The sequence below is a fragment of the Haemaphysalis longicornis genome, unplaced genomic scaffold (genome assembly GCF_048455015.1).
Source record: "Haemaphysalis longicornis isolate Haplotype H1 unplaced genomic scaffold, Haemaphysalis longicornis Haplotype H1 scaffold_12, whole genome shotgun sequence".
NCBI lineage: Eukaryota > Metazoa > Arthropoda > Arachnida > Ixodida > Ixodidae > Haemaphysalis > Haemaphysalis longicornis.
The window spans coordinates 89,347,731-89,363,344 of record NW_027526225.1 but is presented as its reverse complement, the minus strand read 5'-3'; the positions used below and the strand labels follow the sequence as shown (position 1 = coordinate 89,363,344).

Genomic DNA, 15,614 nt, shown 5'->3' with positions numbered 1-15,614 from the left:
CTTAAAAATTAGGGATTACTGTGCAAAAATGTTAGAGGACTGAATTATAAATCCAGTATAGGTGCACGTGAAGGCTAAAACTTCGTTCGTGCTTACTTCAGTATTACTTTATCATTATTAACTTAGCATTAATCTAGTAAGTATGAATGTATCAATTAGTCATTACTTTCACGGGGACAGGTATTTTTATTATTCAAATAAAAAATGTGCAATGGGGAATACTTTTTTTCTGCCCTTTGGCGAACGTTATCATAATTTAATGCAGAAGATGTCTGTTGTTTATTTCGTTACCCGTTTCGCAAGTTACCGGCGTTCCTGTTCGTTTAAAAAGTTGTAATTGTCTTCAAGCTATTTGTAGCTTGGTTGTCAACATTTTGTAATCATTTTTGCTGGCGGTGATGCCCATGATGCTTGTGCAGTCATCCCGAGGACCGCGCAATCCAAATCTAGTTCGTAGCCCTGCCCAGCCCAGCGCTTAAAACTGCCACTTTAAAATTTGTGTCTGCGTCACACTAAAGAGGGGTTCTCTTTAGTTAGTTTAATCTCTCCTGTGCTCAGTACATCAGTTGGGAATTCGAGTGGAACGTTCTCGCCATCACACTCGCGCGAGCGACATTTTTGTCTCCGTTTTTACGTGTTTATTTTCCCGTAGTTATTGTTTTGACGCGCTTAACCGTTACCCACGCTTGTGTTCTGTACCGCGTTCTCTGCGGCCCCTAGATAGCCGGATTGCCTCCTGAAAGCGAAGAACGCGCCAGCAGAAAAAGTATACAAACATGCGTAGTAAAGGCGAGCTAACTCACGTATGCCTGCCTAATCTCGTTTGGTGAGCACTATTGTCTAATTTCCCGGCGGCCCTTTTATGTGGCTTTGCAGACCGCGGTCCGTGAAAGAGCAGACGTACCGGCGTGCTTTTGTAGGGTGAGTCCCGAAGAATAGCAGAACGCGCTCGCCGGGCGCGCATAAAGGCAGCCGCGTCGTAGTAAGCGGGCGGGCGACTTCGGATAACGGGAGCACTCGCGTATTGTGCTACCGGCGTTGTCACGTGACGCGGCGGCCCGCCGCGATTGGCCGGCCATTTGGGTATATAAGCGGGCTCCCCGGCGCTCGCAGACTGCGTTGCCAATGTAAGGGGTGTAAGGTTCCGAGGGGTTGCGTTTTTTGGGGCTACAGCTTCTGGCTGTGCTCGCCGGGCCTATCTTTCGGCCCAGGAGGGCTTGGTTTACAAGCTGCCTTCTTGGTTTTTTTCTGTCCTTTGCCCCCACCGAAATTCTTATTGGCCTCCGAATCTGGCTCGGGAAGGGAGGGTCTTGTTTACTTTGATGAGCGAAACGTCTCAATTCGGGTTTTACTGCAACGAGGTAGCAGCCTCCGCGGTTAGGCTTAGCATCGCCAAGCCGAGTCGCAGTCGCCGCCGCCGCCGATTAGCTCTCCGCTCGCTGCGCGCCTCGGTGACGCCGCTGCCGTTGCCGCACCATGAAACAGGGGGTCTTCCTCGAGTGTGCCATGGCCGTCGACGCCTCCAGCGACAGCGCCGTGGACGGTCGGGCCGCCGGGGGCCGACACCGCAGCGCCAACAGCGACGCTGGGCCGACCGACGACGTGCTGCTGCTTGACACGCCGCAGGACACGCCAGTCGGGACGCCGTGCTCGGACTTCCTGGCAATCGGTAAGCCGGAGCTTTCTCTCTGGCCAGGCTATCGCGCGTCGCGGGGGCAGGGGTTGATGGACGCCCGCAACACCTGCCACGAAATTGGGCCACGCGCGCCGACGACGACGTAGTACATCGATTGGTTTTGGTGCGGGTGGCCGACGCTGCTGCGTACGTGCGTGTCTTTTTTTTTTTTTTCGTATGGCGGCCCGTTTTTTTTCCAGCAGCCGGTGTTGGCCTTTCGCAAAGCTATTCGAGCAGGGCCTGAATATCTCCGCAACGTCCGTTGTTGTGTCGTGCAACGTAGGAAAACGTGCGAGAATCGCGGCGGAAGCCGGCGTAGTGAGCGGCTGGAGCGCGCCGGGGTTTGTTTTGGTTTGGTGGAGAGGGGAGTGGCGTCCCGTCTGGCCGCCGGGGAGGTGGGGCTCATAGCAACAAAGACGATCGTTACGCTCTGCGCTGGCTGCATTACTTGCCGGTGGTAACGAGAGGTGCGCCGCTGACCAGCTGTGTACGGCTCTCACGGCTTTAGTCCGGTCCGTACTGTGCGTTTCGTTCAGCAGGCTACTCGGCCCGGCGTAAAAGAGAGCAGCTTTCTTTGTCTGACCGTTAGGCCTCCCGACGAAGACTGTCTCGGCTGTGAACAGTTTTTATTACCAGCTTCCAAGTGCGAACAAGAGGTGTTGTGAGGTTCATTGGGTTTGATAAATCGTACACCTCAGGTAACGTTTTCTTTTCTTTTTTTTCCCCGGGGAGTAATCGTCTGTAAGCAAAGATCTGCAGTGTTTAGCGATCCGCCGGCAGCTAATTTGGGAGGCTGTATTTCTCTGAGCTGGTGTTTATCACCGCACGTTTCATTTTATGTCGGTGCGTGTCGGTGTTTGAACGTAAAGCCGGATATATTAAAGTGCTTGTGACGTTCGACTTGTAAAAAAAAAATGCATTCTGGGCGCTTATTGAATCCGCCGGAGAGAACTTCCCCTCCGTTACGTGCTTTCGTTGAACTGAGCCAGTGTTTCTTCCTGTCAATAAACAGTTCTTCATCATCGTTTGCGCCCTCGAAAGACTGATTATTTACACTCCTTTTAAGGCGAAGCTTTCTTCGCCTCACCGATGGCGACCGTCCACACCAAACTGCACTGCAGGAAAGCCAACTTTCTGGGGGGTGAAGAAGTGAAAGATGGCTGGAACGAAAGCCAATGTCTTCAAAGTCCAAAATGCAAATCATTGCGCCCAAAACGCACTGCAGGAGAGCTAAAAGGCACATCGAGTGCCTCAAGGAAAAAGAAAAAAAACTCTTCATGTAGTGTGAATCGAACCTGTGTCCCTCGCGTTACGAAGCCAAGAACTATCCGATACACGGTCAAAGCCATAGCCTCCTTTATAAAGGAGGCTTTGTCGAAGCACTTTGTATTTCGGACTTTGACTTTGACTCAGGTTGCACGGGAGAGAGCTTCGCATTTTTACCATGCTTCTCAAGAAAAGGGCCTTGATTTGTTTTTTGAACATTCAAATTAAGCCTTGTTGTGGCCTGCTAAGCATTGAGAAAAGAAATCTTGATCTCACATTGATTACAGCACCGCCGTGACAGTATAATGTAGAAGTTCGAGGAAGAGCAACACTGTGTAGATTATTTGCCATATAACAGCCTTTAAGAGTCGCAGTGGAAAAACAGATCAACCGTCGCCGGCGCACTGGCATTTTCGTGACTTTTATGCACACACTTATTTATTGTCCAATAAGCATGCAAGCAAAAATCTTAGACAGCCCTTTGTCGTGCGCTAAAGAAGGAAATTTTAGGGTGTTGCTCACACACGCGGTGTTACTGGTGCGCAGTAGCACACATTTGTGCGTTCATCACGCACCACGGATTCACAACGCCTCCATATATTAAGTAAGCATGCAAATCGGTTGCCTTACGAACGGTGTGTAAGACCTCCTTGATTTTATAGCAACAGAAGAGAATAACTTGCAGAGTTAGCGGCTTGTGGCAAAAAAGAACGAATATTTTAGTTCTAATGTCAATACTATAAGCACACGAACTCCAGTATATGTGCACAAGTCAGTGTGCGAGCTTACAGAAACGTTCTAATTGTAAAGCGGAATTGAAATTTTACTTTTATCTAATCCTTATATTTAATACGTAGAGCCTTGATAATTCAACAACTCGACATTCATGCCACACCCTACAAAAAAAAAAAAAAAAAGACGGGAGGTGTTGCGTTTGTCACTACCTTGAAATGTCGCGTGACATTGTAGTTTTGAGTTGGGCTTGGCATACGATGCGAAGAACGCACAACAGACGGCGGCACAAGGCAAGGGCTCTGGGGCCCCAGTCGTTGGCGGCACAGACTCCAGGGGGAGGCAAATAATTGGGGTTATGAGGGATGGCCTAAATAGTTTTAAGGACAAAAAATGGGTTTCGCTGCCGCCTACAGAAATAAATTCGAAAATGTCTTCGCCTATAGTAGTGAGAATCCAATGGCTGATGATGAGAGTATAGTAGTGAACTGCCACAGTTTGGCTGTGCCTTGGTCATCCAATACGAAAATTTCCTTACATTTTACAGGGTTGCAACCGAAGGTGCGAGTTTGTGTGAAATAAAACGACTAAAAACAATTCTGATTTGTGCTCTCTCTTCCTTCAATTACTTTCGTCGCCTTTAACTTCAGTTTTAAACCATGTTGTTGTTGTTCCTCTGTTTGTTGTTGTTTTTTGTTGTTGGTCCATTTGTTGTTGGTCCTCTGCCTACCATTCCTCGCCAAAATCCTGGCAAACGTGAGTTGGTCCCACTCACCTTCTTCGAAAAGGCGGGAAAATTTTACTCGCTGGAAAGGGAGAACGGGTCGTTCTACCTTGCATAGTACATTCCGTCATTTGGCTTGCAAGAGGAGAGAAGGAAAGGAAGACATCAAAACTAAAAACGAAAGACGAAAACCGCCGTTTGTTGAAATTTAGCGCTTGTGCTGTGCCCGCCTTGTCCTCTGTTGTTACTGCACTATGTTTTCTGTGACAATAGAGCAACACGCCCAAATCTTGTCCCTTCTAAAGAACCTACTCGATTTCGGAAGGCATGGACGTACTTGGCCTGATGGCACATGGCATCATCAAAAAGGACTCCGGTAACAATAAATGAGTTTGCCGACCACATTTTTTTTTACTGCGTCATAAAGTACATTTGCTAAGCCTATTTTTGTCTTGCAGCAAATAGGGCGCCAAATGGGCATCAACCGAGTGGTGGAATCAAACTAGTAGTACAACCTAGTTATGTTCTTTGGTGAGATGACACGTCCTCATTCCAGAATCAATCCAGCAGTGAATCAATCAAAACTTCTTGGTATGACTGACAACACGTGCTTCGATAGTTCGTTGCTGTTTAATGCGAACGCTACTTACTCTACACAAGTCGTGCGGTTTTATTTTCGACCGCTACAACTGTTAGACCACCAGGGTACTAACGAGCTGCTGGCGAGAAACGAGACTAGAAGTAGAGGAAGACTATCAAATTGATGAAGGGACGAAATGGAAATGGAATGGATGACTTTATCAGGAGGAGGAGGAGGAGGTTCAGAGGCCCTGTTGTGGGATATGGGCGAAGAATTCGGAGACAAAGAAGGGACTATGCGGCTTCGCAGTGTACGAATGGCTGGATGAACGTGGAAGAAGAAGATGATGATGATGATTATGATGTTGCTGCCTCGGAAAGCCAAAACCAAAATTGCCGAAAGGTCTAATCTGGGCTGTCGGCAAAACGAAAGACAAGCCGGGACAGGCCGGAAAGTCACATGAACTAAGAATAGGCGTGGGCGCGTTTTTCTCGAATCTCTTGCACTAATTATTGTTCAGCTATGTAAACGACTCCCGCAAGGACTCTGACCGCGGTGGGCACGGAAATGTGCCAAGGGACCCCGAAGCTTATCCTTCACGTCTTCGCCACGTCAGTATCCGCACTCCAGCTGTTGTTACCTTGAGACTAAATTCAGAGGGGAAGCGCCGCGGAGGTGTCAAGTCAGAGCTGCAACACCGAAAGGCTTCCCGCGTCCGCAGGAAACCGTGCCCGCTGGCACCGACGGAGGCGTTTGTCTTGCCACCTGTCCATTTAACTTTCTTTCCGCATGAAAACGAAGCATAAAAAAAAAAAGGTGTGGGGAGCGACAAGAGACATTGCGGTAATCTTTGCTCCAAACGAGGTCCACCTGTGCGTTTAACAAATTTACAGTCGAGGAAGCAAGCCCAAGGGCGTGGGTTTGATCCTGGCCGCGGCGGCTGTTCTTCTAAAACTAAGAACAAAAACTCGTCTATGGAAAGCTCGTACCACGTTAAAGATTCCTCGGGTGGTCGAAATTAATCCGGAGCCCTCCTCTACGGCGTGCCCCATAGCCCAGGTGCGGGTTTAACGCGCAAAACCCCCCAAAATTGAATTTTTGTGCAGAGAAGTGCGTGGAATTTCGTGCGTGGAATTTGAATTTTTCTTCGGTCGCGTTTGTTATTTTCATCCGTTTGTTGCTAAAGCTTCCGGGAGGCATTCTTACTGCGATATAGAACGACAGTATTTTCGTAAACACCAAGCCCTCGGGGAACCAATAAAGACAAATGTCGCGTGTCTAGCCAGTATGGAACTCGCTCTTTGAGGAGGAAAAAAGAACCAAGAGCAAGTACGAACGGCTGCGCCGGTTTTCCTTTTTCGCCTTTATTCTTCAAATCCCCTTCAACTGCAGGTCATGCTTGGGGTCCTGCCGGGAGCGGCGCGTTTTTATTCGCGGCCGTCAGACCGTTGCGGTACGTTTAAAGGCCCCTCCTTCCCTCTTCCGCGCCCCCGGCTTTTTTTTTTTTTTTTCCGGTGTAGTGCTGGGGAGCCCGTCAGGGCCCAGAGGTTAGATCGAGCCAGCACAACGCAAGCAAAACCTGCCGCGACACACATTTCTTTTTATCATTATTATTTGTAGGCTGTTCGCCGTCTGTCTGGCCCCTCGTCGTCCTTCTTTTTGTTTGTTCCCCTCTAAATTATATTTCTCGCATCCGCCTTTGCTGGGTGCAGTCGAGAGGGCCGTGTATCCTGCGTTGTCTTTTTTTTTTTTTCGTTTATGTATACGCATTTCGGTTTCCTCTCCGTTTCGTGCATGCCGTGTGCCTCTCTCCCCTTCCCCTCTCTCTGGGTTACCGCGGCTTCTATTGCGTAACCGCGTACGTCGCTTTCTCTCCGCCGCTCGGAAAGCACGAGCAGCCGCGCGAACTGGCCCACTGTCTACGACGACGATCGCTTAGCGCTTTTATTTCTCCCTTTATTTCGCCGCCCACTCTCCTTACATTTAGCCGTAGTTTTACGTCCATTTGCTTTTCTACCGTCGCCGTCGGGGGGGCCGTTGCAAAAGAATCGTCCTCGAGCTCACGACGCGTCGACGAGGGGTCTTTGACCGGCTGACGGCCGACTGGGAGGTTGGAGAGGGGGGTGGTGGGGGAGGAGGGGGAAACCCGTAATTCACTTTTGCGCCGCTCCGTCGTACAATGGCGTCTGCTGTAGCCCTACGGTTGTTTCCCCCGCCTGCACAGCCCTCCTCCTCTTCCCCCGTCGACCTCTATGCGGTTCTTTGTTATGTTCTTGTGTCACAAAACAAAAGCCTTGTCAAGTACTGGTTGGCGCACACGTGTCCTTGTTGCTGCGCTAGAAGTCCCGATAGTCGGCCTAGTTGGTCATGCACTGTCTGGGAAGCGTAATGCACGGGGAACGCTTCGTTTTCTTTTGTCTGTGTTGCTTCGATGCGGTGGTTGTTCGGTGCGATGGTGATTATGCCTAACGCGTAGCGATTATGCGGCACCGCGCGGAACGAATGCGAACTTCAGTTTCTGTTGGTAATGTCTCGAAAGAGAGAAAGAAACGTTGATGGTCAACTAAGGCCACGAGTGAAACTGGAGTGCATGATTTTATTCTATAGGTAGGAGGCCAAATGCCTTGCTGTGAGAACTGGGAGCGGGGGTAGGGGAGCATGGTTCCATAAAAATTTGTGTACAGAGAGTTCACTTGTGCACGGTAGAGTTGGCAAAGGCTAGATGAGTAGTTGTCATCCGGAAGCGACAAATGACGCTCTCGTGGCGGCCACTTAGGGAAGGGTGTCGAACCGCGGTCATACTACTTTGTAGAGACCTGTTTTGACGTCGAAGTCTGGTTTTCGCAAGTAGTTGAGGGTTTTCCCTGGCGCACTAGACGTGTTCTGCAGACGTAGGTGCGTGTATAGTGGTGTTCATAAGGAAAGAAAAAAATCTTTACCCCGTGTTCCGCGATGTCCTTTTGGCAATGCTTTTTTTAATTAGAAGGGAAGTATAGCTTCTGTGTGTCACTACCAATGGTGACGTTGGTGACGAAGACCTTGAGCGTATTCACCAACGCGCGGAGTCGAGAAAGTTCAGGCATCGGCAAGCAAGCACTTGAAGTTTGGGTGCGTCACGTGTCGATACGCCGCGGCTTGTGCAGTTCGTGTTTGCATGTAAGCGTGCCGACGGCGGCAGGATCTGTTGAGGAACAGAAGCCCCTGAATAGATGCAAACACTCTCAACACCCGCTCCTCGTTAACTCCTCGACCGGGGCTCCCTTATCTAAGCGTTGTGGCATTTACTCTCTCCCGTCCGTGACTCTCGCCTCGAATTCCTCACGGCTGTCGAATTGTTGTCGTGAATAGGCGTTTTCTTATCTCTGACTTGTGTCCGATGTACGGTTCCGCCGCGTTATGCAAGTCAGCGCGTACAATGAAGCTGGCAGAATACCAACCGAGCATTTGGCAAGCGCGGCCCGCTCCAATAAGAGGCACGACAAAGGAACAAAAAAAAAGGCTAACAAAAAAAGAGCCGTTATCAGTGATCATAAATGTTCGACCTCATCAAAAAAAAAAAAAAAACGAAACATCCAGACTCGTTCCGCCAGAGCACACATACATACACAATATATAAATTTATATGAAGCGGGACAAAACGTCGAGGGGGATTCGGCGGCCGTGGTAGCTCAATTGGTAGATCACCACAAGGGGACATGGGGATGTTGTTGGATCCATTCCCGCCAACAAAACTCGAGATTTTTTTCTCTACTTTTTTTTCTGCGTTTCTTTGTCGGGCAAAAAGACAAAACGTTACATTTTGAGTTCAGCTGATGAAGACGGTCACTGCTAGTGACAGCTGCGGAAATGAACGCCCAGAAATGCAAGAAATAGCAAAAAAAAAAAACACACAATTGCGAATAAACTTGCACCGCTATTTTATTGTCGAGCGAATCTGTTGTTGCACCGGGAGAGGGAGAGATGCGAACCATGTCACGTCGAGTTTGCTTTGGGGCTCTGCCAACGGCCCCCGTCTCCCCTTTTTGACGGTGGCCGTGCTTTAGAGCCTGCTTTGTGACCCGTTCCAATTCATCTTCGAGAACTAGTTCTTCGGCAGTGCGAGCACAGCAATTTTAAGGTCACGTATTGTTTGTATTTTAGGGGCGAAGCACCTTAGGGGCTCGGGCTGTCGGCGTCTATTCTCGTCTGTGTCATTACGGTAAATCAAGTTATCAAACGATGGTAAAAAAAAACAAGTTTATAATGTATAAAACTGGTTCAAAAGTTCAAAATGAAATAACATGATTTAAACTAATTTAAAATACAGGAATAATCAGGATTTAATTGCATTAATAACAGAAATTTGATAAATTCCGTCTCGATGGTGGTTTCAAACGCCGGGCTTTCTCCTGTAAAGCATAATTCGTAGCATACTGCGGCGTGTGACGCGAACACAACTTACGGCTAGTCTGTCTCTTGTTTAATGGCTTAAATCTTGTTCAACGCAAGAGAGGGCGCCACCGGCTCAGCAAGCGCGCGATTGCTCCTCCCACTGGCGCTTCTCCTGGAAAAAAATCCTGGAAAATTTTGATCCTGGAAAAAATGGTCCCCGAAAAATTGGTCGCAAAGCCGACGTCAGGTGCAAGGGTCCCGTTCGAATAACCGGTTCTGTCGAAGGTTCCATAGATTGAAGAGCAGTAATTATTCCGGAACCACGTATTCCACGTCTAGATTTTCCGGGACCATTTTCTCTGGGGCCATGTTCTCCGGAACCGTTTTGTCCCGTTTCCTGGTGGAAGACGTATCACCGCGTCGTCGTCGGAAGCCTGCAGGGTCAACGTGATGAGCCCAGGTCGAGGAACCCCTGCGTTCTAGGTCGGATTCGGCGGCAAAGCTGGAAGTACCGCTGCCAGCCGACCCGAAGGTGAGGACCCCGGGCACCAACCGCGACCCTCCTCCCATTTACCCCGGGTTGGCTCGCACCCGCGCTGCCAGCAGTCCTGCCTCGCTGGCGGTATGCTCGTAGGCCTGTACCGATTGCGAGGCCACGCGGCGGCATTGCGCAGGCACGGGTGACATGGACCCCCAAAATAGCGCATCGCCCCAGCCCGCTTTGCGAGGAGGCGACAGGGGGGGTGCTGCGGACGCCAAATGGGTTTTTTGCAACGTCCGTCGCCGGGCGGCAATGAGTGCGTTCTTGGCGGCGTGGCGGCGTTGAAGGACGCCGGAGGCTGTCGCCCTTCTTCCTGCATCTCTCGCAGTGTGCCTCTCATTTCAATTCCGCCCCGCCGAGACGGTAGTACTCCTGCCCCCATCTTGAAGCTTTCGGGCCCCTTCCTGTTGCGCTGGTTTCTCCCGACGATATATATGCTTCGAAACCCGGGCGAAATTTCGCCCCAAATGTTCGTCAGCCTCGCTGTTTACTCGGCACAGTGCTGCTAGGAACTCCACTGGTACACAAGAGCCCATGGCACAAAGTTCCACAATTCATCGCCTTTTCCACATCATGTCTTGATCCTCGAAAATGTTGCCACGTATGCAGCGTCTACTTTCCTTTGTTGGTTGCATCCTGGTCTTCTGGTATACCACTCCTGTACGTCACGCCAGTGTAAACCTCTCTGCATGCGCTGAATTCATGCACCAAACTTTCAGCGGTGCGTAGCCGTGTTGCCCAGAGAAATGTCGAGGTTTGCCAGCAACTTTTTCCCAGGTCTTTCGATCGTTTCATCAGCTTATGCGTCCGTCGTCGTCACTGCTCGTTCTTAGTATCGTCACTAAATAAATGCTTTTGTAGTATCGGCACTCTTTTCTCTCATTGTTAGGTGCCGCCGGGATTTTCATTGGTCGTTCGGCACCAGGTGATATTTGTTTACATATTGGCGCAGCCATTTTGTTTCTGAGCGCCTCTCTCTCTCTCTCTCTCTCTCTCTCTCTCTCTCTCTCTCTCTCTCTCTCTCTCTCTCTCTCTCTCTCTCTCTCTCTCTCTCTCTCTCTCTCTCTCTCTCTCTCTGTGTCTGTCTGTCTGTCTGTCTGTCTGTCTGTCTGTCTGTCTGTCTGTGTGTTGCGCGGACGCTAAAGCGGCCGGTCGCACTCTGCCTGTCACAACCGGGGGCGGTGTTGTTGGGAGAGATGGCAACACTGTAAGCCAGACACAAAATGGCCCCCAGACGTTTCTGGGTGCACGAAGTGGCGGTGCTCTTAAGCTAGAGTGCCTAGAATATACTCTAGGCACTATACTTAAGCGTAGCTTATTTAGGGACACTCGTTCTTAGCGTACTCGGAAGACGGCGGTACGGCCGCCGACCCACTGTGGCGACGCCCCAGGCCCGTGTCTGTTCAGTGGCACCGGTGACAGAGACACTTCAATTTTTTAAAAAATGGGCGGCGACTGATAGAAAGAAGCGGAAGGGAGTTTGCAGCAGGTGCGAAAGCAAGGGGCCTTTCAGCGTGCCGCTGCTGCTGGCAGGGGCGGCCGCGGCAAAAGCCAGCCAGCCGCCGCTCCGCCATCTGTTTTAAATACACGGCCTCGGGGCAGCGAGGTCATCCGCCCTCTCGCGGCCTGCCTCGCTGGCACGCGCTACGTGCGGGAACGTTGCCCCGTCGAGGCGCCAAGGCTTTGGGAAGCGACCGAAGGCAACACAACGCCCCCGTGCGCTGCGGTAACTCTGGAGGAGGAGACAACGGAGACCGTTCGGAATGGCGCCTGACGTCCCACTCGGCGGGAATGCCGGAAGACGTGCCAAGTTTCCGCCATGTATAATTTCCTATAGCGGCCTCTTCGCTTTTGTGAGTGTGGTCTTGGGTGCGATGTAATTGAGCTTGCGGGCGCTTGTGACACTTACTGGTCGACCGGGTCGTAGGTTGTTGCGGACGTTTTAGTGGCGAAGCTCCTTAGGGGCTGGGGCTGTTGGCGTCTCCTGTCGTTGTCGTCGTATTCGTCATTCGTTTCATGTAGTCACGGTACTAAAACACCGGGCCACTCATTTACGCCACGCGCTGGAGTGCTTCGTAACGCGTGCTGAAAAAACACCGGGACGTTTACGCCTCGTGCTAGAGATGTTCGTGCTTCAAAGACAAGACTTCTACAGCAAAGCTGTATGCCTGTACCCTCCAACGGTTGCATCTCCGTTCGCAAAAACGCCAAGGCGCCAAGAATACAGTTATACACTGCATGCTTCGCCCCTCACCAGGTTTCACGTTAGTGGAGATGGCCCGGGATTTTTATTTTTTTTGTTAGGTCGTCGCGTTGAAGGCAAATCGTTTCATAAGGGAAACGGCATCAGAGAAACTGTTCTTCGCCTAAAACATCTTCACTCCCACTAACATCTTTTCATGAACATATTTAGGTGGCTAGCAGAGAGGGATTGCATGGTCTAGCTGGCGCTGGTGATCCGTGGATTCGCATAACGGTGAAGGCAGACGAAGAGGAGAAATAGCGCTTGTGTTCGTTCGTCTCTCTCCTGTTTGTCTGCCTTTTGTGTTATACGAAGCCGAGAATATTTGAGTGGCCCCGGTCGCGTGGGGGTTTGTTGAATAAAGCCAAATAAAAAAATGAGATGAAGTGACACTTGTAAGAGCACAAATTTCAGGTGTAGGCGTGAAGGACAGGGGCAGGTGCTATGGAGGACCAACTAACTCGAACCCACGCGTTGTCAAATTTTGCATTCAAGTGAACTTGTTCAAAGCGATCAGACGATAATAAGAGAGAGTGGGTTTAGACTTCTCGTGAAGGCTAAAGCAAAGACCAAGGAAAGAGGCTCCGTGCCTCCGAGGTCGGACTTGCGCATGTTTCCACTTCCGTTGTCTCGTCATGTCTGCTGGGACCTTTACGCGCAACGGACGTTAAGGGTAGAAACGTTTACAGGGGTTGTGCAATGAAGCGTCTGCGTAATTTGTGAAGGCGTTAAACGTCTAGGCAGCACCGCTCATTTAGATCGTTCAAGCACGGCCGCTTGATGACATCGAGTGGCCGTGCACGTTCAAGAAGCCTGACTTCTCTGAAGGGTTGTTAACATTTTGAACAAGCCCTACTCCTGCCCCTACCCCCTCATGTCAACAACCCAACACCTCGTACCCTATGGTGGAGAGTGTCAACAGACCCTCACCGTTGCCTCCAATTTCTTCGAGCAGTGGAAGGCCTCTGTGACCATCTCTGATCATCTTGTCCGTCGTGGTGACCGTGCGAGCACGGCCGGTATAAGTCTAGGCCACCAGGACTATGGCCGTTTTACACGCCCTAGAGGAGCCCACACCATCTGCCCTCGTGTTCGTTCAATAAATACTTATTCAATCAACCTGGGTTGCCTATGTGCTTCAGTAGTACGCAATAGAAAGAAAAGCTCGATCGGCAAGGAAAAGGTACACGTCATCGGCAGCCGCCCATCTGAATGCCTCCCTCATTGGCTTCCAAATGCTCCCATCCTGCGTTTTCCGAATCCATTCTTTGCCTCCGAGTCCCCTCATCTCTTCCTCTACTTGTCCTGTCTCTCGGTAGCGACGCCGTTACCTTGGGGATCCACGGATTGCCTGTTCTCCGCTCTACGTGTCCAGCCAAACTCCACTTCTTCATTTCGATTTAAAGGCACACATAAAGCTCACGTTTGGGTGTAATCTTGGGCGTGCCTTTTGAACGGAGGCGCCCGTGAGGCGGCGGCGTTGTTCCGGGCGTGAGGCCTCGCTGTGGACGTCCCGTTAGACATCTGGTCTCCAGAGAAACTTGGCTCCCTGTCGAGCTGCGACCTTCTCAGAGCTGGGCGGACGAGTTTTCCAGGCAAGGCCAAACTCGCAGAGCCGCGCGTTCTCAGTGTGCCGAGGAATTGATTTTTGTCGGCGGAAGGTGGATGGAGATTTCGAGAATGCGGTGATGTGGACTGACACCGCGCTGCCAAGTGAACCGGCCGGATGCCGCCGCTGTGGCCGCCGTTGTGGTAACTATTGCGATCTCTTGGTTGATTGGAGAGATCTGCGTTGAGACTGGGAGGCGGCGTCCGCTGGATAATAAACCGCACTGCCAAATGCGCGCTGCGTTTCTGACGACAGCGGAGGGGGGATGAAAGTTTCGAGAATGCGGGGATGTGGACCGACACCGCGCTGCCAAGTGAACCGGATGCCGTGATAACTATTGCGATCTGTTGGTAGATTGGAGAGGTCTGCGCTGAGACTGGGCGGCGGCGGCGTCCGCTGGGTAATAAACTGCACTGCCAAATGTATACGCTGCATGGCACATGTGCACCTGGCAGATGTAAAGCTACATTTGGCGCGGCAGTCGATGTGTCCGGAAACTGCCACCTTCTTTTTTTTTCTGCGTCATTTATCGGGAGTGGCCATTTCTGGTGCAACGGGCCCGAAGCAGAGCAAAGTCGACATGAGATCTGCACTGAGGGCATCTCACGCACAAGCTAAGGTCATCTGTTAATGACTTAATAAAGGTTATTTCCTCCTCATCCTCCTCTGCACTGTCGCTGATCTCTGCAGAGTTGGTTTGGTTTTACAGTGCTCTTGCGAGCGGAAATGGTTAGTCGCCTGATTTATCTTTTTCACCGATATCATATCACTAAAAGGTTTTTTTTATTAGTCGGCCGTCTCAAGACGAAACCGAGGGCTGTGTGGTCGCAATGCTTGGACGCGTAATCCGCACGCTATTCTTTGGTTGGCTGCTTCTTGCGTGTCTTGTTTAGTGGGTGGTTGATCTTATCCCCACCGCTCCGGGTAGGCCGAGCTGAAGGACCTTTTATGCGTGAATCTAATTTGCATGTGGCAAACGCCGGCTAGCGCCTGAGTACGTGCCACAAGGTAACACTTCATTAGCAACGCCTAATCCGCGTCGTCGGGCAGAAACAAAAAAAAAAATTGCATGTACTTTTAAGTGAGAATTGTCGGATAAAAACCGCTCTCTTGTATATCGAGTCTCTTAAAGGCGGCCTTCACCGTGGTACAGAAGTGCATTGCTGGAAAGGCATCTTTCAGGCTCCGCACTAGCAATCTGACTATGGAGGATGTAGTGGTTAAATACTAATAAATACTTCCATAAAACTGCATTTATTGCGTGAAAATCGCATAACACTGAGCCCCTCCGAATTCTGCTTCACTTCAATACACAAACGCATTGCTGGAAAGACACTTGTAGGGACGAAATAGACGATCTTGTGTGAAAAAAATGAAGACCCAGTGCCTTTGGTTATAACATTTTCTCATGCAGGTTTCCGCGTTAAGCCTTTGGCACTCCATATAAACATAACAGAGATGCCATTAACAGTACCAAGAATGCATCACATCTGCCCTTATTTCTTCTGTCGTTGTTGGCCAGAATTGAATCTACGACGCGTTGTGACCAGCAGTATACCGACAACGTGGTTTCTGCGCCAAAATAGACGAACACCTGAAAGAGCGCTTGTCCTGTCTTCTTTCACGCGTTCGTCGTAATTTCCAGCGCTGAAACCACGTCGCCACGTGCTCAACTCGCCTAGCAACAATTCTCGAGCGGTACCGAATTGCTTCATCAACTGCGCCATCTTGCCGGCAGTGCCGCATCCTGTCTCTTGTTAACAGGGGCTTTACATAACGAGTGTCGCTGACGCGACGGAGGAACAATCTTTTTCTCGTCGCGCGAACAGAACGAAAACAAAAACGGCGTGTACGCGAGTAATTGGTTTTCGGTG

General features: G+C 50.4%; 1 protein-coding gene across 2 annotated transcripts in view; it reads left to right on the top strand.

The window, feature by feature from the left end:
• Lk6 (MAPK interacting serine/threonine Lk6 kinase) overlaps nt 1–15,614 on the top strand; it is a 100,936-nt gene that overhangs the window by 27,764 nt on the left and 57,558 nt on the right. For both annotated transcript variants that reach the window (XM_077693713.1, XM_077693712.1), the window contains exon 2: nt 1,486–1,669. In XM_077693713.1, the coding sequence (XP_077549839.1) occupies nt 1,486–1,669 (184 nt within the window). The remainder of the gene's footprint in view (nt 1–1,485; nt 1,670–15,614) is intronic.